Consider the following 22198-nt stretch of genomic DNA (forward strand, 5'->3'; position numbering starts at 1 on the left):
TGTCACGTATGTGCCACACACAGCGAGCCGTCCTCTTTTCATTTATTCAAACAGCGCACGTTGCATCTGCCTGCATCCCTTTTCTCGCATGTTATTGTATTTTCTCATTTATTTGTATGTACATGTTTGTTGTGGCGTATACACAAGTGTAGGCGGCATTGCTTACACACACACACACACAAGTTGCTGAACAGACAATAAAAAGTTGTGGTCTGCAGAAGCTCTTTTTTCCCCTTCAATATCAATTTGGTTGAATTGCACGATACATATTGCATTTGCCGTATGAGTCAATAGCATCCCGGCCTTGGGTGAATATGTTTTTGTGTATCTTCAAAGAAATGTGAGGCCCTCACGCTGCGGGAAATAATCCCATCAAATTGGGATGAGGGCAGCAGCTCTTGAGACAAGACTGCAATAACGTCCAATGCTCGGTGAAAGCTCTTTTCATTAACTAAGAGGGGAAAAAAAAAACTAAGTGAAAAGTTATACAGTACTCATATCAGCCACTTTGTCTCTTGTTTTCTTCTCATCTGGTTCTGAATTATTTTCCAATTTTGCACCATTTTTTAACTTGAAATATTATGACGAATTCCAAATGATTCCACCTCGAAACTTTTTCAGATAAGGGCTTCCCTGTCGTCCTGCAAATACTGTATAACTAACATATCGTCGCTGTCCTGTGAAAAACATGAATGTCCAATGTTGTCATTTTAAAACATTTTCACGTTAATGGGACGTCTGTAATGCAGAAACCCCATTCCTGTAAAAATAAAAAAAATGGAAGAAAATTGACGTGTTTTTCATAAGACAGCGACGATATGAAGTCCAGCTATACTGTAGCATACTCCATCCATATGCTCAAAAAGCTTTATTGTGCGCTAAAAAGTGAAATCTATTTTGTTCCAATTTAAAACTGATTTCCATTTTGACCTAGTTAATTTTGGGGGGGAAAAAAAACAGAAATATTTTTCAAGTACCTGTTAAGTTTTAAATCCTGCTGTTAAATTCTCCACAAATATGGCACCACATGCTGGGCTCAAAAGGCTATAAAATTTCGTTTGCTACAATTAAAAAAACATTAGGCTATTTATGTAATTAAAATCTCAAGATTTTCAATGTAACCCCCCAAAAAAATCAAGATGGCAAGAACACAACATACATAGATACACACATACATATGGTACATACTAGGTGGACGGTACACTTTTGTCCCAATCCGATACGGATCCCGATACTTAGGTTGCGATCCGATACATATTGAGATACTTAAATATTATAAAAATATATACTAAAAAAAAAAAAACTGAGGAATGTGTTTCCAAAGTTTTAACTTAAGTGCCATTTCACATTTATTCAAGTGTCACGATTGAAAGTGCATAAACTGTTCCAGTAACTGTTCCTGATACACAGCAATGCAATAAATGAAACTCCATGCACAATGCTCAAATTTAAGGAGCTCAAATGTTCCAAAAGTATGCTATAGAACGTGCAAAACATAACATAACATAACGTGTCGAAAGTATCGATACTTTGTCAATGTATCGATACTTGGTATTGACGTAAAAAGTATCACACATACCTAGTGTCAACCTCAGCCAATTGCTCCCCTTATTAACGATTGCAATTCCCCTTATTAAACAATAATAAACCTTACAAACGCGGCACCTATTTACTCACAGCAAGACAGACTATGTAGAATAAGAACAAAGATAATTTGTGTAAACAATCTTATTTTATTTACCAAATAATGTTGTCGCCTGCTACCAGTGACGGAGACGATCCGGATTCGAGCCGAAATGGGCAACATGAGATCGGTCTAACAAAGAAAGGATTTTTTTTTTTCTGTACGAAAATTGTTATAGGGCGTACACAATTTGAAATGATCAAAAAACGTATAAAATACGGGGAAAAAAATAAGTATAAGTTCACAGGTATGCGATACATCACAATATGATCACATACCACTAATACATATATATATATATATATATATATATATATATATTCATTCATTCATTCATTATCCATACCGCTTATCCTCACAAGGGTCGCGGACGTGCTGGAGCCTATCCCAGCTGTCTTTGGGCAGTAGGCGGGGGACACCCTGAATCGGTTGCCAGCCAATCGCAGGGCACACAGAGACAGACATCCACACTCACAATCACACCTAGGGGCAATTTAGACAGTCCAATCAACTTACCATGCATGTTTTTGGAATGTGGGAGGAAACCGGAGTACCCGGAGGAAACCCACGCAGGCACGGGGAGAACATGCAAACTCCACACAGGGAGGCCGGAGCCGGGATCGAACCCACGACCTCTGAACTGTGAGGCGGACTGCTAACCAGTCGACCACCGTGCCGCCTATATATATATATATATATATATATATATATATATATATATATAGATATAGAAATGTTACATTTCAGCATAATCTGAAGTATATAGTCTAGCAAGTATATAAAGTTAACACCTATGCTCCCCATTAATTTTTAAGTAAAATCATAAAAACGAGTCCTTAACAACTACACACTTTCCGTCAGAGACTGCGATGACCTTGAAGAGTTATGATTCCGCCGATTTAAATCAAAAGACTTTCAGAGTTTACATTAGCACTGTATGCTTTAATAAACCGTATGGGTGAGCGAGTGAGTGTGTGTGTGTGTGTGCGCGCGCGCGCACACGTCTATCCTTCATGTGTGTACCCGTCTCTCCACTCCTGAAGGTACGCCTGTCTGTCCTTCTGTCAGTCAGTCATATTGCGTGCCTCTCTCCTGAATGTTTCAGGTCACTCAGTGCTCTGTCATCACAATTTGAAGTCGTCCGTCTGAAGGAGGAGCCATGAAAAGCGAAAGCTGAAACTAATGGCTTTGGAACAATGCACTGCAAATATTTTTGGGGCATGTGAGAATAACAGATGGGCAAAAAAGTGTGGTAACTGTGCAAATATTTACCACATGATTTAAACAAGTTCCCCATGCAGCCTTGAAGATGATTGTGCGTCATGAGATGATGTTTTTTCATGAGACGGCGATTCTCCCTCCGTTTTACTGTGACGTGGTCGCTCCACGATGTTTTCTGTGTCCATTTAACAGTCTGCATTGGTTCTTGCGGTTTACAGCCATACCATATTGAATCAAATCAGCATTTCACCATATCAAACCTCCGTTTTAAAATCGTTCCATCTTTGGATGGTATCGTACCCCACATATCGAGAATCATACCGAATCATTTTTTTGTGGTGACATGTCCCCCCCCCAATGGATGGCATATAAAAAGAAATGCTCCCATCTGCAATTGAGTAAATAATTGCCTCTGGCCGCTATTTGCAGCAATGTATGAATTCTTTGTGCTATTTTGAATTATTTCCGAGCGAATGGTATCCGAGATGAATGTGAAAAAGGCTGACTTGAACAGAATGTGGCGGCTCCATCTTTATGGTTCCTCATCATCTCCTTTCATTGCCCTCATCCTTCCCTCCCCCCCGCCATCCATCTTCCCCTTTCCAATCTACACCTCCCTCCCATTCATTTATTACCTCCACTTTTCACATGCAACCCTCCCTTTCTCTCCCAGCACCATTTCGCCTCTTTTACTGCTCAGAGCTCTCCTCTTTTTGTTTGTTGTCCCCCTGAGCTTGTTGCATAACCCCTGACATGCCCCCCCAGCTCCCTCTCTACTTCCCCTCCCTCGCCTGACTTCCTTTGACGTTTGAAGGCGAGTGGGGATCTACTCAGCTGACAAAAGGAAAGGCAATGACGTCACATCAGACTTGATACACCAGCATCTGCTCTGGTCTAAAAATACAACACAAGCATACACACATACACGCGCAGAGTCAGTCTGCGGCCGCGTTCAGCGTTTGTTTCCACCTCCGTGCTCAATTGTGACGGCCCAGCGTTTGCACAACTGGTTCTTCAAGCTGCCTATGCTGCTTTCCTACCACGGTATTCGGCTGTAATGTAGTTACGTGAGAGACACTAAAATGGATAAGGGTGCGTGATGCTTATCCCATATGGGTGACGTAAACCATTTATGGTCGCTCATTGGTCGAGCAGGTTTGTTATTGTAACGTTTTGGGATGTTTGTCTAGAAATAACAATAAAACAATGTTAACCTGTTGCGGTGCCTTCTCTCCGGGCACCTCGTTGATGCTGCTCTCAGTCTGCCCTTGGTTTGGATCTGTCTCCTTAGGGAATTAAACACAGGAGAGCCTTGCTCTCCATTGTGGTTAGCATGTCTCGTTCTTGACTGATGCGTTCAGTACGGCACGTTTTCTCCAGTTTCTTTGTGACATTTTACTTAATTCTTTGTAAAGACAGAAATCTGATCAGATAAATGTATGTGCTGCAGATTGAAGGAGGTATTTATTCATCATTTTAGTGTACAGCAAAGTCACTGCACACTATTTTGAAGAGTAATGTTAGCAATGGCACTAGCGCTAGCGGTGGCTTGGATGGTTTACCACTATTTTAGCACCCTTAAAGATATAAGGAATAAGAGTTAATCCACCCGTTTTTAGCCATCTCTGCGGGCGGCCATTTTGTCACTTCTGTTGACTGAAAACTTCTGTTGACACAGTTGCTCAGGTAACGACCAAACACAGCTCACCTGTTTTCTGAAGCTGAGCCGTGATTGGTTGTTATCTGAGCCCTGAGCATCTGCGATGTCGTTTTCAGTTGACAGAAGTGACAAAAGTGCCGCCTCCTGAGATGGCTAAAAATTGGTGTATTTTTCCACTTAACTCATATTCCACAAACGCAATATTAATCAGAATGCCTTGTTTCAACTTGTGAGTCTGCATAGAACATATTCTTGAAAAAAATAATTTAAGAATATTATCATAGCACCACTATTGCAATCACACTAGCCTGTAAAAGACACATACCAGTATTCCATCAAAATAATTTCAAGACTTTTTTTCCAGCTAAATTATTAACTAGGAATTGGAGTTTATGATTGTTCTTTAATAGTAATAAATGAATGAATGAATCACATGTGCGGGGACCCAAACACAACCCACCAAAACTCAGTCAGTAGCACACTCTCACACTAATTTCACAGAATTCTGCAGTCATGTCTATCATAACAGAATGCACCAAAGCATTTGAAGGGCTCAGGCCAGATGTTGAGCAAGAAGTTGGCCACTTTGGTTTAACGCAGCTATTTTGGGAGAGCTCCGGGACTTGTACTTTGATCAACTCCGACTAGGAAATTTGCCCAAATGAGCTGCAATCGCTAAGTTGAAAAGCTTTATGGCCAACGGCATATAATGCAGGCAGAGGATGGTGTTAGTTTGATGATCATTTTGAGGATTTGCAATGAAAAAGGTGGTACAAGGGCTTGTTAATTTCTGCTCGCCTCTTTAACGACATATTTGTAGATGCCTGCATATTTGGCATTTTTCGAAGGATGTGCTTATAATTCCTACAATACAGTAGATGTTTAAAGCTCTCCTGCAATAACCTCTCCTCATCTTCTCAGTGTCTCTTGCCGCTTCGTGATGACTACCCGGTGCTTTAAATGCATTAAACAGTGGTCGCAAATGTATGCGAGCGCTGCACTTCAAGCAAGACACGCCCCAGTTATTACGGTCCCTCCGAGCGAACGTCGGACCGGCAACTTCTCTGGTGTTGCTAAACTGTGTGAGCGCTCAGTCGTTTCACGATGCCGAGTGGGTGTTTGTGCGTGACCCTCACTGACCCGGCGCTGCTGCCCCGAGGGCACGGCAGTGAATAAGAATGTGTTCTTCATGTTGCCCGACTGAATAATTAAAGTCTTTTTCATCCGCGCTGCCTTTGTGCTATGTCACAGCTTGCTTTGTCTTGGCACCATCTTTCACTTCTTTTACTTATCTTGCCGCTGCATTAAAGTGGAACTGAAGCCAAGATGACAAAACTTCCTGTCATATTTTAATAAAAAAAAAATTAATAATCATTTATTATTGCTGCTGCCAAGCACAAAACACTGAGGTGATGTTTTGACTGTTGCTCGGTTAGGTAGTCAAGTTAATGTGTCTCTCGTCTTTTTCTTGGTGGTCTGCTAGGGACGTGGAGACTGCAGCTCTGTCAGACTTGGAAGTCATCTCCCAGCAGGTGGATGATGAGAACCAGCGCTTGGCTCCTCCGGTCCAGCTGATGAGTTTCGGCTACCGAGACCTTCCGCTTGCTGCATTGGACCTCTCGATGGCCGGCTCGCAGCTCCTTTCCAATGCTGATGAAGACGAAGGAAGAGAAGGGTGTGTAAAGTGATGATGAGTTTACACTGATGACTCCCCGAGCGACTATTTTGATATTAGTTGGAAGTGTTTCTTGTCATTGCGACGTACGTTGACAATCTGTGTCAAACCAGCATATTATTGCATAATGAGCGATGTTTGATCATCATGAAAAGCTTATTCAGACTCTACAATGCCTTCCTATCACGCTGACTTCAAATCTGCTCCTTTTAATCGTCACTCTTGTTCTCTATTACGGTAAGGCTGGTTGCACATCATTCACTGTGCTGCTCAGACTTCTTAGAGATTGCTATCAAACATAATGAGTGTCAGTGATTGTTGAAAGATCACAAATATGTATTTTTGTTACATAGATTAGCAAGCTTGCACATCACATCACACATCTTTCTACAAGATTTTCACTTTTGCGGCATCAGTCGATATTAAAATAACATGCCCATGGTTATGCAACGTGCAGATCCTGATCGCTGATCATGGTTGAGACTGACCAAAATCTGCATGAAGTATCGATAATGGGGTCATAAGACCCACCAATCACTGTTGCTTCATGTCATGATTGGCATAACGTCTGCATAAAGAGTGGGTCAAATTAATCAAGAATCATTGGTGCTGCATGTAGACTGTGTAGGTGGGATGTAAATTGACCTGGACTGCATGAAAAAATATGTAAAAATGTCTGCTTTTGTAATGAAGTTACTGTAGTAACATTAACAAGGGTCAGAGGGAAGTACTTAAAGCATAAATCAACCCAAACATATATTTTTTTAAGAATATGTTCTATGCAGGCCCACTCACACAGCATTCTGATTAATATCGTGTTTGTGGAATTTGATTTAAGCAACGAAATCCACCCGTTTTTAGCCATCTCCGGGGGAGGCCATTTTGTCACTGCTGTCGACTGAGAATGACATCACAGTTGCTCAGGGCTCAGATAACCACCAATCATAGTTCACATTCAGAAAACAGGTGAGCCGTGATTGGTCACATATTCTTGAAAAAGAATATCCTGTAAAGCGGAAGTCAACCTAAACATATATTTTTTTAAGAATATGTTCTATGCAAGCCCACTGGTTGAAACAAGGCATTTTGATAAATATTGTGTTTGTGGAATAAGAGTTAATCCACTCGTTTTTAGCCATCCCTGGGGGCGGCCATTTTGTCACTTCTGACGACTGAAAATGACATCACAACTACTCAGGTCTCGGGTAACGACCGATCACAGCTGACTTGTTTTCTGAAGCTGAGCCGTGATTGGTCGTTACCTGAGCTCTGAGCAGTTGTGATGTCATTTTCAGTCAACAGAAGTGACAAAATGGCCGCCCCCTGAGATGGCTAAAAAGGGGTGGATTTTGCTGCTTAACTCATATTCCACAAACACAGTATTAATCAGAATGCCGTGTTTCAACTAGTGGGCCGGCATAGAACATGTCATTGAAAAAAATATGTATGGGTTGACTTGATCTTTAACAAAATGTGTAAAACAGTTCCAATGTTTGCATGGATAAAGAGATATCATTTTTTTACTCATAGAAATGTATGTTTGCGTATGTGTGACATATGGAAAGGAGGTCACTTGCCACACATTGCTTTCCAGCCTGCTCACGCGCCAGACTTTCCATTGTGTCGTGCACCTGCGACTCCATCCCAGCTAAACATACGCTCTCACCACGACACTTATCAACACCATAAGCTGCTGCTGTGGCTCCACTGGACCCATGCTGTACATTACATGCCTGGTCCAACTATATCGTTTAGGTCACTAACCCGACCATTTCACAGCAGCGTAGTTGGCAGCACCGATGCTCAACACTTTGTACCTCACTCTGGGTAATCTTTGATAAGAACAGCTTTGCATTTGCACCGATAAACATTGCGCATCTTGTTATTGCGCTTTCCTCCTTGTCTCAGTTAGTGCTACACTTTATTTTTTTGGGTCCCGGGGAATGCTAGTGGGAAACACGACTGTGTCTACACTAGTGTTGAATTATGCATGCGCCGTTTCCTATTGTAGCTCCACCAGTAAAGCACCTGCAAGGCAATGTTTCATAAACAAGCACCACTTTAAAGCCGGGGTCAGATGTGGGCTATGTCACCAATAATTCAATTTACACTGTTTAATTCCGAGACCGTACGTGTTATTTTATGAAATATGTCTTTGTGATCGTACATCCAGCAACATAATTGATAGCGTCTGCAATTTTGAAACAATATTGTGAGAAAATTTCAGTTTTAACACTGTGACATATTATGTGGAAAATGTCATTATAATAACTGGCATGCAGTGAGTGTGTCTCAGTCACCACGGTGACCTCTTTGACACATTTCTAATTCATTTTGTAAATTTGAGTACGGCAAGGCCTCCATCTGCTAATTACACAATCAATATGCCTTTAAAGTCAACCAGCAGCCCGCAGCAGCAGGTCGTTGGCTTCCTTAAATGACTATTACAAGCACTGTACTGCGGTTGTCTACGGTCGCCACGGTTTAGGACAAAATGTATTATTGCAGGTTAGTGATGGTGATGGGGGAGCTTTTAAAGTCTTATTGGACCGTAACAGTGTGTGACAGATTTGATCAAAGCGGAGATAAATTTGGTTGCTGATTTTGAATCTAACATGTTTGAAAAGCAGGTGCAACCTCGCGCTGCTGAGTGTAACGTTGAGTGCAGTTATTCTGGTGAGAAGGACGCATAGGCAAAAACAGGGACGATGTGGAGATCGGATCTTTTCCAACCTTGTAAACATTTTTGAAACACCAGTAACCAAAATGATCACGACATGTAGTCTGTTCAGCAATGCAATTTTCGAGCTTTTGAATGATCTAAGGGCTGACTTGGAGACAGTCACAAGAAGGAGTCAAGCCAGATAATCACTGGCACTTTCGACTCTTTCTTTCCTTTCATCTGAGTGATTTCATCACACTGTGACAATTGGTGCTGGTGTCTCCTAGAGCAGTTTTTTGGGTGTGCCGTTCCAAGTTTTAAATGCAATGATTTACTAGTGCATCCAATTACCAGACACTTTGGGTGAGTTAAATCAAACAAAACATGACTTTCAGGCAGTTACTGGCTTCCCCAAAATTATTCTAGCAGTAGATTTATTTCCGGTAGCTCTGTGATATTTCTTTGCCTCTTCCACTAACACTCCTTTCAATCACTTTAAACTCTCGCAAGTTTTCCATGATGACAACCATCAGACCTAATTGAAAGATAAAACCCCCTTTTGAATATGGCTGTCTTCACCATTTTTACACCTGTTACCTAAAGCGTGCGCAATATGTTAGAGCAGAGGTCTGCAACCTGCGGCTCTAGAGCAGCATGTGGCTCTTTTATCCATCTGCTGTGGCTTTCTGTGACTTGGCAAAATAGATAAGTATTTCATTTAAAATTACTGCTTTGTTTTTTCAAATGTCCTTCTAAATTTGAAGATTATGGTGCTATTGTAACCTTAAAATAAAATGGTTTTGTTTTTTGTCGTTGTTATTTTGTCGCTCAAAACATTCAACACAAGCGTTGATGTTTGATCACTGGCGCCAAGACCTATTGAGCTGTTCGTATTGAAGCGCTATAAGTATCACGAAAAAGATTCATTTTATTGAATTAAAAAGTAATGCATTTCTATATCTACTAACAGTAACACAGGTTGTAGCTAAATGTCAAAGATGTGCATGAAGCCTTTATAGGACAAAACTAAGAACGAGATAATCCATTCCCTCAAGTTTGTGTTGGTAGTTGCAAGTTGTCAAATCAGCATATTCCTACTACCAAGCGGCCACACATTTTGGACCATGACAGTGTGTGATCACACAGTATGTCATCAGTCGAAGTTGTGGAGCAAGAGTGCATCTACTGTAAGAGAAAGACCGATTGCTGAGCTCACTTTAAAGGAAATGGGGCAGAGGAAATCTTTTTTCCTTTATGGCAGTGCAGGATGATGAAGTGCGTTTGAACCGAGCTGAGACACCGGCGGTGGCGAAGCAATCCACAGCCGTAAAAATGAAAACGTACAGAGATGGAATGTTAGCGGCTCCACTGACCCAGCCTCAGAAAGTGGATTGCCCATTTCCACTCACTCCAGAGTGTGTGCAAATGTCAGCAAAACTTATTTAGAGAAGTGGAAACATGGGCAAACTTTATTTACGTTTTCCCTTTTGCAATGGCTACAAGGTGAATGTATCACTATATCTCATTAGCTAGTTAGTACTGGATGGTTTTAGAAGTGTATGAAGTGTGAGTGATTCAAAACTTTTGCTTACTGTCAAAACAAATCAAGACGGGGATTGTTTTTGTTTTGTTTTTGTGTTTTTGGCCGCATGTGGACTTGCAGATGTTAAAAAAGAACGCTAACAGCAAAGCAACAGGCTTCTCTCATTATTAGTGTCTAACACTGTTGGCTGAAATTGGACTTGAAACAGTTTTCATTTACACAATGTATTCCAAGGTTTATGTGTTTAAAGTGTGAACATGAGTACAGGTTTTGTTCACTGTCTTGGTCCGTCATTCATCATCCGTCAGTGGCCTGGGTAACTGTCCGTCATTCGTCAGTCCGTCATTTTTCAAGCCGAAACGAATTGTAATCGTCAGTCAGTCTGTCAGAAGTCCGTCAGTCTGTCCCCCAACCCCCACCTCAAAAAAACGTCAGTGACGGACTGAGAGGTCTGTCACTGACGGACACGGGTCGTGACGATTACGCTGACATATGAAAATCCACTTCCACGCAAGTGTTGGTGTAGGTGGTGTGATGTGATTGTGGTGAATTCGATTGAGGTGCAGGCAGACACAGTCTGTGCGCCGCGGACGTTTGTGGTGGATGTTAGCGTATTTTATTCATAAATATGACAACGGAGTGCATCGAACCCTATGAATTATTAATGCATTATTATTATTGTCATCAGCTGGGATTGGCTCCACGCCAATGAGGATAAGCAGTTCTGAAAATGGATGGATGGATCTTTATAGCTGTGTCGTGGGTAGGGTGGGGGTGTGGCTTGGCGGTCACAGCGTACTCGGTGAAAGGCTTCTTTTTAGGCTTCTTTCTAGTCCTGCGTCGGCGCGAGCGACAACTGCCGCATTGATTCACATGACCGACACATTGTGCTGTTGGCGAGAGGTCTGCAACACATGCCACACACACATCAGGAATTATTGCTGCTCTGACTGGTCCATTATGTCACATGTTGCGATGACATACAGTTTCCCACCACGCAACTCGTTGCTTCTGCAAAGCAAACTAGTTTGGCAGCGGCATGGGTGTTATGTCACGTATGTGTGTGTAAAGAAGCTACTGACCCACGTTCCCCCTTTGCGGCCACCTTCCAGATCGTTTTCGCAATAAAATTAAATGCATCGTCAAGTCATCTTGGTCCCTTTATGGTTGTAGCAGGCACGATATCCATTGTTGTCGCTGTCTTTTTGAAGCGACACCCCCGACTTGGAACACAACTGTTTCAACTTGTGTCCACGGGTATAGTCAAGCTGCGCGCAGCACTCAAGGATGACGCTGGCGTATCAAGGTGGAGTTCATGCACTTCTTCTGGCGTCTTCCCTACTTCCGGAAATACGCCGTAGCAAACCTGTTGCGTAGTGGTTTGCTGGTATGTTTTTATTTTTGAAGGCCGGGAAGTGTGAAGGAGGGGAAGTGTGGAAAATAAATAAGTAACTTGTTGACTGCGACTTCATGCTGTCTGTTGGACCCAAATAATTATACAATATGACAAAAACAACCCCGGGGCTCGCAATGGAAGTAAGCACGTGCAGTTTGGTAAGTACTAGTGGCGCGTTTGAAGCGTGTCCACAGCGAGTTTGAATAGTAACTTAGCCAGCTAGTCATCTTTAAATAAACCTCTGCCGTTAGCATCCCTCCCGCGGCGGCGTCATGCACGTTTTTTTGGGAGCGAGCGTTGATAATTTTTATGAATAAGGGCGGGGGGTGGAGGCCGGAAGGGTACCCAGGTCAAGGGTGGACGATCGCGGCCGTACCGGCAAAAAAGGGTCAAGTGCCCAGCTCTGGAAAATACCAAACCAAAAGAAATCCCACCCATGCCCACAGTCAAACCGCATTTTGCCCCAAACTTACACAAATATCGAACACATGGTATTTTTATCATAGCAAACTATGTAACCAAGTTTACAAACTGAATCACACCATAGAAAGCCAACTCTTGGTGTGAGATTACCCTTGGCGCTATTCAAGTTCCACAAGAGCTGCCATTAAAAAAACGGCGCCATCACAGTTAACATCTAATGTAAAGCTGCCACACGTTTTATGGCGGGAAGCCAGCGGAGGGGATTAATCACGACGAGAGGCTCGCGCACCAAGCTGCCACGGCGTGATGAAGCATCTCCCGTCAACCTCTTTTGCATATCATAGCCGGTAGCATTGTGAAGGTGGAGCTGACCTTACCGCTATCTCACACTGTACGCTCCCGCCGCCAAAGTGAGCGCGGCATCCGTGTGCATGCACCGACAGAACGCCAGCAAATGTATTTATAAACCCAGCGCGAGCGAAAAGCCGGGGCTGTGTGGCGGTTGTTATCTAATCCTCTGTAATCATGCTTCACTTCATATTCCAATTTATCCTGGCCTGTCACACCTCATTAGGAGCAATGGCATTGCTTCATTGATGCTTCTGTATATTTAGATTGGGCTTCCTTTCCCACTTTTTAAAATGCTTTATTTTATTTTTTTTACACATTTTTTACACACACCTCTGATCCTTTTCCTTCCCATCATCAAGTTGAATCCTCCGGGAGCACATGATAACCTGGTGTAAATCGTGTTCTGCTCACTTGTCACCTCATCGATCAATGGCTCCCGGTCGTCAGGCCCAAGAGAGCCTCCAAGTTGCGCTCGGAGGGTTCGGTTAACTGCATTGTCGTTGCAATCAGGAGATGAGTGGGCGCTATTGCGGGGGCTGGTAGTTGGCGCTAGTATCGGGGACCAATTGCAGTGTTAGCAGTTTTGCGCGCCCTGGTGAGTAAAGTGTACTTATTAATAGACTTGGGTCCATCCATCTTCCTGTCTGGCAAAAATGCTGGGATGACCAAGGTGGCGTGGGCTTGTGTTCAGCATTTTTATGACCGCCCACTCTCCCCCATAGTGGTCAATCTTTCTTTTATTTTCTTTCGTTCTGCTTATTTATTTATTTATTTATTTATTTATTTATTTATTTATTCATGTATTTATTTGTTTATTTATTATTTCAGGTTTCATTTCAGTGCTTTTTGTGTGAGCTGATGGAGCTATCAAAGCTCGGTCATTCAACCTTTTTAATGGTTGACTGATGGAGCAGTGAGTGACAACTTGAGCAATCACAAAGATGATGGTGGTCATGCTTCCCGCATCCTGCCTCCAGTCTCTTGTCCTGTTCATCTTCATCTTCTGAGTTGGGAGACTCATTTTTTTTTTTAAACCTTGACCAAAGCAGCTGTAAGAATGCTTTTGAAGGAGGGTTAGACCTCCGAGTTCAGATGACCATAGTTGAGAGTGAATGATGGTTTGATTGCACGTAAATACCTGCACAGTTCCTCTAGATAGCTTGTTGGAATAGGATGAAACTTGTTGTGTCGGATCAGACTTTCAAGCTGTACTTACTGAAAAATAATTTTGGGGGTTTGTCACAAAAGAGAAAAGATGGCTAAGATGCATCACAAATTGTGTTGTCTGCTGTACTGTTGAACACAATGAATATCTGGCCACAAAATTGTTTTGCTTTCTTCTCTGTGTGAGACAATATTTTATTTATTGTTTAGAATTTAGCATTACTGTGTATGCTTATGTAATATTCAAGTGTAACGGTTTATGTTATTGCGCCTTCAGCCAATTCTTCTGATTGGCCTTAACGTTGACGGTTATCAAACCACCTATCGCTTTGGCATATGCGTTTTTATTTTGCTATTTTTTTAAACTATGGACTAGACTAGAGAATGAACATATTTTTGAAGTACAATGGTGACTATCCAAAGAATGAGATCAAATCCACAAGTAGGCTTTGCCTAACTTTTTTTTTTTCACTGGTTCGCACGTCTTTGTCCTGGTTGCTCATTTCAATATGTCTAAAGCATGAAGTCGACATCAATAATCGAAGCAGGGATTGTACAATTAATGTGAAAGATCTCACATGCACAGCAAGTAATATCCCTCCTCACATGCGTTGGCTCGTCAGACACGTCATCAAGGAGTGATTTTAGTTTTATATAGTCTTTGTTAATATATTTCAATTAGCGTTCTACTTAAAGGTGAAGTCAACCCCCCCAAAATCTTTGCAATATAATGTTCAATGCACCTTCACTACTCATGTCATTCTGATTAATATTGTGTTTGTGGAATATGAGTTAAGCAGCAAAATCCACCCATTTTTAGCCATCTCAGGGGGCGACCATTTCGTCACTACTGTCGACTAAAAATGACATCACAGTTGCTCAGAGCTCAGATAATGACCAATCTTGACTCAACTTCAGAAAACAGGTCAGCCGTGATTGGTCGTTACCGGAGCCCTGAACAACTGTGATGTCATTTTCAGTCGACAGAGGTGACAAAATTAAATAATTGTATTGTTTTATTCCTTTCCCGCCATATTTGTGTATGTCTGGGCGTGGCCTTAGTGTTCCTCTGAATTAGTGACATGAAAAGGCAACTCCTCCACCATGCCGCCGAGATATGTGATTACACCACACAAAGATGGTGCAATAAAGTACGAATTTAGGATCTCTGTTGCTAGATTACCATCTCTGTCGTCCTGGCTTTACTAGAGCACACCTGAGCTGTGGCATGATGTCACCTTCCATCCCGTCGGAGATGTTCGCGCCTGCCAGACACTGAAATAGTAGCATATGCTGCTGATGCGGCTGTTCTAAATGTGCAAAGGGTCCAGATGGTTCTTCTAAACGTGACGTAGGCAAGGGTATAAAAGAGGCAAGTTCATCTTTGCCACCCACCACCAGATTTAGGGCGAAGGTTGAAAAATCCAATTTTGGAAACAACTCGTTTGGTCTTAGGAGGTGGAGGGTGAATGCTGCCTGTCTTTTAGTGTTTAGCTGCTTACCAAGTCCATTAAAATCTTTTTGACGGAGTGCCATGTGAAGGTCAAACTAACTCATCATCACTCCCACTTTTAAATGTTTCCGCTTTGTCAGAAGAGAGACAGAAGTGGAAGTCTCAGCCGGTCGAGTCAATTTGGCCCACTTTAATTAGCCAGTACAGGACGTTGTCAGAGGCGGTGACCGGGGAGCGACTGCTTCATGTTATCTCCCAGGCTCCCTAATTCCTCTGCTGCAGGCATGGCTGCTGGCCAGAGTGGCAAAGCAGTGAAAAATTTGATTTGTTGATCGAATGTATTTCTGTCCGGAGCTCATTGTCCACTGCATTAGGTACACCTGAACAATCAATCTACATTTATTGTCCGTGTAACCGATTGTCAAAGAGAATAGAATATGCCAATCTAAAACGTTTAAATTATCTTTTTAAAGGCACAATTGCACAATTGTATGTAGATTAAACTCCAGTATTGTCATTTGATTGGGCTAGTTTATCTAATGATATGTACAATAACAGAGCATAAAAAGATCCCTTATTGCAGTTCTCTTACAGATGGTGATTTATTTCTATGCGCTGTTGTCCATAAAGATGGAATAATTTTGTTTTCAGACAAAAGCCTCTGATTATTCCTATTTAAATGCATCAGCAGTCATTTTGATCGTGTGTAATGGTTACATTATGTGTCCCGATTACCCAACATTGGCAAACGTTTACCCAATATTGCAAATGGGGGGGGGGGGGGGGTCATTCACCGTCCCCCCACTCCCATCGACAAAAATATGTAAATGGGCAGCAAAATGTCTAACGGATATAAACTAGAAAAATCGTCCTTCTCCAACCATCCCCTCTCAAAAAGATTTCATTTATTTTTCAGTTGAGTTGTACACGTTATGTCACATTAATGGTTAAATAGGATTGAAATTATTTGAAACCTGGCATTTGATCAGGGGTCTGTAGATACTTTATATCCACTGTATATACCTACAGATCACAATCCAATAATAGTCTGCAAAATCAATATTTATAGACATCTTTTAGTTAATAGTATTAAATCGAAACACAAAGAGTCCATAGAAATGTAGTAAAAAGCACAGTGGACTTCTTTATCTGAGCTGATGATCAGGTGCTCGTGGGTCTCCCAGTCCCAGCATTCAGTTGCTGAATCGACACGCCGTTATCGATTATTCTTCCTGATTTAATCTCCCTCCTTTGATTCCCTGTCGAGGACCACTCCATCGCAGGTGCTGACAGCTGTATCAACACATGCTCTGGAAGCTGGAAGTGGGAATTGAAATGAGAAAGACACAGGGGCGGAGCCAGAATGCTATGGCTAATGGGTGGGCCTGGAAAAATCAGGGTGGGCCTGAATATTTCCCATTTCCAGCTTCACTGAGCACAATCCTCCTGCCCCGACACATCGTGTATTCAAATAAAACGACAAACTGAATTATATGAAGTTCAGATCTTGCTTAGACAACCACAATTATGCCATTCTTAATATTCAATAACATAAAAAAAACACACACAAAGAAACACAAATTCAAACATAATTTAACCTCCTACGGCTTAGTGGCCACATACGTGGACAGCACTTTCTAGCTATATTAGCTATTATCAGATTAGCCGGAGAGACCCCACACCTAGTGTAGAGGGCCCCGGTCACCTGGACCTAAGTATCCATACTTACAAAGAAAGATCGGTCTGTGAGATGGGAATCTAACCAGTTAAAAACAGTACCAGAGATGCCCACTAGGTTTTTAAGTCTATTTAATAAAATTTGGTGATCCACTGTATCAAAAGCAGCGCTTAGATCCAGTAGCACCAGGACTGTGAGTTTTCTCATGTCTGCAGCGCACCTAATATCATTTAAAATTTTAAATTAAAATTTAGATATATTTAAAATTTGTTCCTCAAAGAATCCATAAAATGTCTAAAAAAGAAATGTGGGAATTGGATCCAAAAGGCAGGATGTTGGATTTACCTGGGAGAAAACGCGACCAAGTGTCCTTGCCTTACCTTCTGAATCATTGTAGAAATGAAATCATTGAATGTATTACTATTATTATTGTTATTATTATTATTATTATTATTATGTAGTTTTATAAGCAGCAAATGGGGTAAGTGTGTATGGAGGGGGTGGGGGGCTGTCACACCCAAACGTATGATCGGGGGTTGACAGCCACTTTAAAGCAACCAACTTTACATCATCCACAAGTGGAGATCTTGAAGTTTGTTATAAAAGTACTTTACATGTGCCGATCTACTGTCTGGACTCCAGCCAGTGAGTCTGTTATGCTTCCGCCATTGAAATCACACGCCTCTCCTGCGCTGAATTTAATGGAGAGGAGCCGCTTTGATTGGCCAGGAATCAAGTTGACTGTGTTCACTCCCACAATGGCGCAAACGACTATTTCTGACTGCACCATCTATGAAAATATCTTACAAGCTGAGAAAAAAACCCCTAAAATGCATGAAGAAATACATGAGTTTACAAATAATCCAAGTTGTAGAGGTGACCTTGTCCATTGTGACTGGGGCCAGGTGGTTCTGTCAGACTGTCAGAGTCTAGTGGCTCAGAAGTACAACATTTGTTCTGTTGCTTTAATAAGACTCATTAATATCCTGCATGTGTCAAGAGCAGCTTCTGCGACTCCCCCTCTGGGCCGCGCCACTTTTGGCATCACACAACACTCATGGCTGTCTTATCAGTGTTACTTCCTCCTTCTTTCCTGGTCACATTGCAGCCTTGTTTTAATCTGTGTATTTGTGCATGCGCGCATGTGTCCGTGTGTGCAATATGTCACAGTTAGCCTGTAACAAGATGGCTGCAGTTTTCATTGCAGATCGTAACTCAAAGGTTTATTGCCATGTTGACTCATTTTAATATCCTCTGATGATAAATCTGATCTTGGCATCAATGCACAAAGGGGCGGTAAGGGCTGTGTAATCAAAGGAACATGGTGCATGGATGGTGCTTTTTGTTTTCCCTCTCTGTCTTTATACACAAATACAATGGAACGTCTAATGTTGAACACAATTTGTTTAAAGACACCTGTAGAGCATGACATGGAAAATGTTACTTGCTCCTTTGTGAGTCGTGGGAAAGAGACACTTTTTGGAGATGGCTAGAAGGTGACTCCCGTATGTTTGAATACAACCTGGCAGTATCTGGTAAAGCATTCAAATCCCCACGGTGAAGACTTTTTACGTGTCTTGTTTCATTTGACTCTCTCGATTCTGGTCCATTTGCATTTAGGGAGGTATAGTATCTGTGTTTGGGATTTCCTCCCAGCAAGAAGGATGCCATATCTGCTATCTGGCCTCCTTGCAAACATAATAATCTGCTACTTTGCCTTAAAAATATTTGTTTCAGGTATTCTCTGTATCGGATTGAGTGCAATTTTTACTTTACAATGTCCAGTTTGTTCAGATTTTGAAACAATATGGGTCAAGCTGCTTGTCATCCTAAGCCTTCAACTGCACAGGGACTGTTTTCAGTCTCATTTGAACATTGTTCACCGTCATAAAAGTGTAGAAATAAGTGAAACACTCGGAATACAACAAAATCTTAACTGTAATGCAAAGAATAGTCGTATCATCAGTGTTTGTTTGTTACATCATACAGAGCTTTTAAAAGAAGGTGGCACACTACCTTAATTTTGAATTTGAGTCTGCATACATCACATAACTTAATTCTTTCTTTCTGCTTGAATTAAACAAGTTTTCTGAAATCTTCCATGATGGTTTGGTTTGACATTATTTATGATTTGTACTTACCCTGTCCAAATTTGGATTCTTGGCCTTCCAGTACCATTCTAGTGCGCAACTGTTTCACGATGGTATTTGCAGGGAAGTATGTAGCAATTTCTTGAATGTGGCGCTACAACTGCTTGAGGCCATTTGGAGAATTTATTCTTAACCATGTCAAATATTAAGTTAATGCTGGAAGTGGTTTGGATGAATGAGACAGCTGGTGGTGGTTGTAAATTATTTGACGAAGGCTGAGGAAGGTTTTTATTGCAGGCTGAGAGGTGCAAATCCCTCGAGTGTCATGTAGAGCGTGAATGGAGAAGACTCCCCCCCCCCCAACCAGGCTTCCATTTTTTTAAGCCCCTGTTCCCCCCCGTCCTCCAAAATAATAATTAGACAGATAACGTGATGTCCTATTATGTCGGTAGATTTGCTACACTTTATAAAATGTGTTTGGTTGCATATGCAGTAATGATATAAATGCAGATGCAACTCCTCTATCCTACCTATGAAGTGTATAAACACTTGAGTTGAAATGAGCCATGTGAGTAGCACGTCAAGCAATGGAGACGTCAAATGATAAACGTGCCAAACGCTTCACCGACGACGGCCACTTCATTTCTGCCAGCGCATGGTGAGGAGGCAAATATTGAGACGGAATTGGTGCCAACTTTCCACTCCAGCAGAAGAACTGCTGAGAGGCTTTGCTCCTCTCAGCGCTCCTACCTCAGGCTCCTCAGTGTGACTTAAAATGATGGAAAAAATAAACCCAAATCGTCATGCTATTTAAGGCCGACATGTCAATGTGCTTATTGCCAGATGGCGGCTGATATTCCATTTACTGTAGGGCTTGGTTTATTTTATTAATCAATGAATCTGTTGATGAATTACCATCCCTATATTAAAAAAAACAGGACATTATTTCAAATCGACAGTGCTGAAAATGCACAAATATGAATTAAGATTCACTTACACGTTAGGTATGCAACTTGTCAGAAAATGGGCAAAAATGTTGGTATTTGTTTTCTAAAGCAAAAGCAGATGGTTGCACAAGTTTTAGTTTGATTCGTCACAAACTCAGTCTGCTTTCATGAAGAACTACACATATCTGAGAATATTTTCTGTGGAAAGGATGAAATTCTGAAGATTTGGACAACTGTAAAAAACAATCAAGATAGCTAAATGATTACTTGACTATCAAAATTAATTATTGGTTGATTTGATAATCGATTAGTTTTCAAGTAAACGTTGCACCTCTATTTCCATTTATTTATTTTTTTTTAGAAAGGGACTATTTTGACTTTATTCCACATCTCTCACTTGATTGTCCAGATGCTGATTTTGCTGCATGTCCCTACCCACATGCATGCTCTGCTACAGTGGTCCCCTTTATGGCTCACTGAATAGGAAGTTCATCAACATTCCAGCCTCAGATGCAGCTAATGGTCAAATCAGCAGTTCACAAAGCTTCACTGTCCCTTCCTCTGTCAATGCCTTCTCTCATCTCACATCTTACCACCCTCATCTTAGCTCAGTTTTATCGCGCATCTCTGCAAACTACCGCTCTCTGTTGGCCACACTGGGAACTACAGATTTCTTCTAAGTACAGAAACTCCACTGTAGCACTATTTATTTACATTCTCTGATTACTAGTACATTAATTTGTGCTGCATTTGCTTTATTTGTGCAGTGCTTTGCTTTGTGTAATGCGTGCTCTATAGTTAACTTCAGCAACAACAGTAAATCCCAGTAGAGGTTCACACACACGGTCTTTGAGCAGAACCAATCCATTGTTATCTGGTTATGTGAACTGCTACACTATACATGTAAGAGACCTCCTATTATGGTGTACAGCTGATGGTTTCCTACTCTGCAATGCTGCCTTCCGCAGTGGCTTGATGGGGACGCCTCCCAGACTCCCCTGCAGCTGCTTTCATTGTGGTGTTGCTCCCCATCTCCTATCCCTGCTTTGAAGGCACAACCAGTAACTGGCCTTCTCCACTTCCTCCGCCATTGACTTGATCGCCTTCTTCAAGCTCTCCACCGACATTCCGGCAACCCAGAGAAGCTGGACTGCTGACTTTCCCACAAAGCCTCGTGCATCCAACTTCTGTGGTGTGGATGGCTGCAGGCTAGCCTCCCTCACTTTGCTCTTTTGCTAGATCAGAATACTTGAGCTGCCTCAGCTCATATGCTGACAGTATTCCCTCATCCCATGACACGGTGAGCTCGATGATCAGGCCCTTCTTTTTGCGACCACACCACGACATCTGGTCTTATTGTGGTCTGTGCGATTACAGTTGGGAAGACAATCTGGATGCCCATATGGGCACGCAACAACCACTTCGTAACAAGAATAAGCAGGGCTGTTGATCGTCCTGCCACTGGTGTCAGCTTCTGCGCCGATTCTTCAGGTCTGACGAATGGAATCTGGCGAGTTTTTTGTTTCATCGCTACATCTCTACAACCGCCCTGCAGATTTGCTAAGCACCTCGTTTGTGCTACCATCACCGTGACAAGGCAACACTGCAACCTGCCATGATGTTTTGACTTTGCCACATAGCGAATCACTGGGAGAGGTTTGGGGTTTAAGGAAGCGTTTCATACGTAGACCTGTCAAGGAAGCTGAGCCATGAGGTAGTGTTTGCCTAATGTCTTCCCAGGTCAGGACCTTTTCGTTGTCTCCTCCCAGCAGGTCCATGCTCTTTGTCTCACTTGGGACCTCTTCTACAACCATGGTATTTCTTGCCTTCCGGGTTACTCTGGGCTAGAATTGGACAGGCTACCCCCAGCCCAAACCTACCTGGTTTTGCTGGACTATTCTAAGGACTTCCTTGTGTTCTAGCTTGCTGGTGTCTTGGTCCACCTTCTCCTAAGCTTTCTTTACACACCCTGTTCAGACATTTACCCCTGCACCTCTCACCCGCAGATTCTCTCAACTCAACTAGAAGAGTCTTCTGTTTGCATTCAAGTTTTATGGACCTCAGTGGGATCTGTGGGGCATTCTTGCCAAAGAGGCCTGTGTCAGAGAAGAAGCGAGCAAGGCCTAACCTCTTGCTCATGTAGGAGTTGGCAGTGCCTTCCATCGTGCCGATAATGAAAATGGTATTTCGCTCGCTTTCAGGAGCCACATTTCATGCTGAAAGAGAGTTCTGTGGGAGCATCACACCTTCA

General features: G+C 42.2%; 1 protein-coding gene across 1 annotated transcript in view; it reads left to right on the plus strand.

Moving 5' to 3' along the window:
- LOC147150047 (transmembrane protein 266-like) overlaps positions 1–22198 on the plus strand; it is a 45137-nt gene that overhangs the window by 5912 nt on the left and 17027 nt on the right. The window contains exon 3 of the mRNA XM_086026917.1: positions 6049–6240. Coding sequence (XP_085883043.1) covers positions 6049–6240 — 192 coding nt within the window. The remainder of the gene's footprint in view (positions 1–6048; positions 6241–22198) is intronic.

The sequence above is a fragment of the Filicampus tigris genome, chromosome 3, assembly GCF_054856515.1.
Source record: "Filicampus tigris isolate MCC_2025a chromosome 3, RoL_Ftig_1.0, whole genome shotgun sequence".
NCBI classification, from domain to species: domain Eukaryota; kingdom Metazoa; phylum Chordata; class Actinopteri; order Syngnathiformes; family Syngnathidae; genus Filicampus; species Filicampus tigris.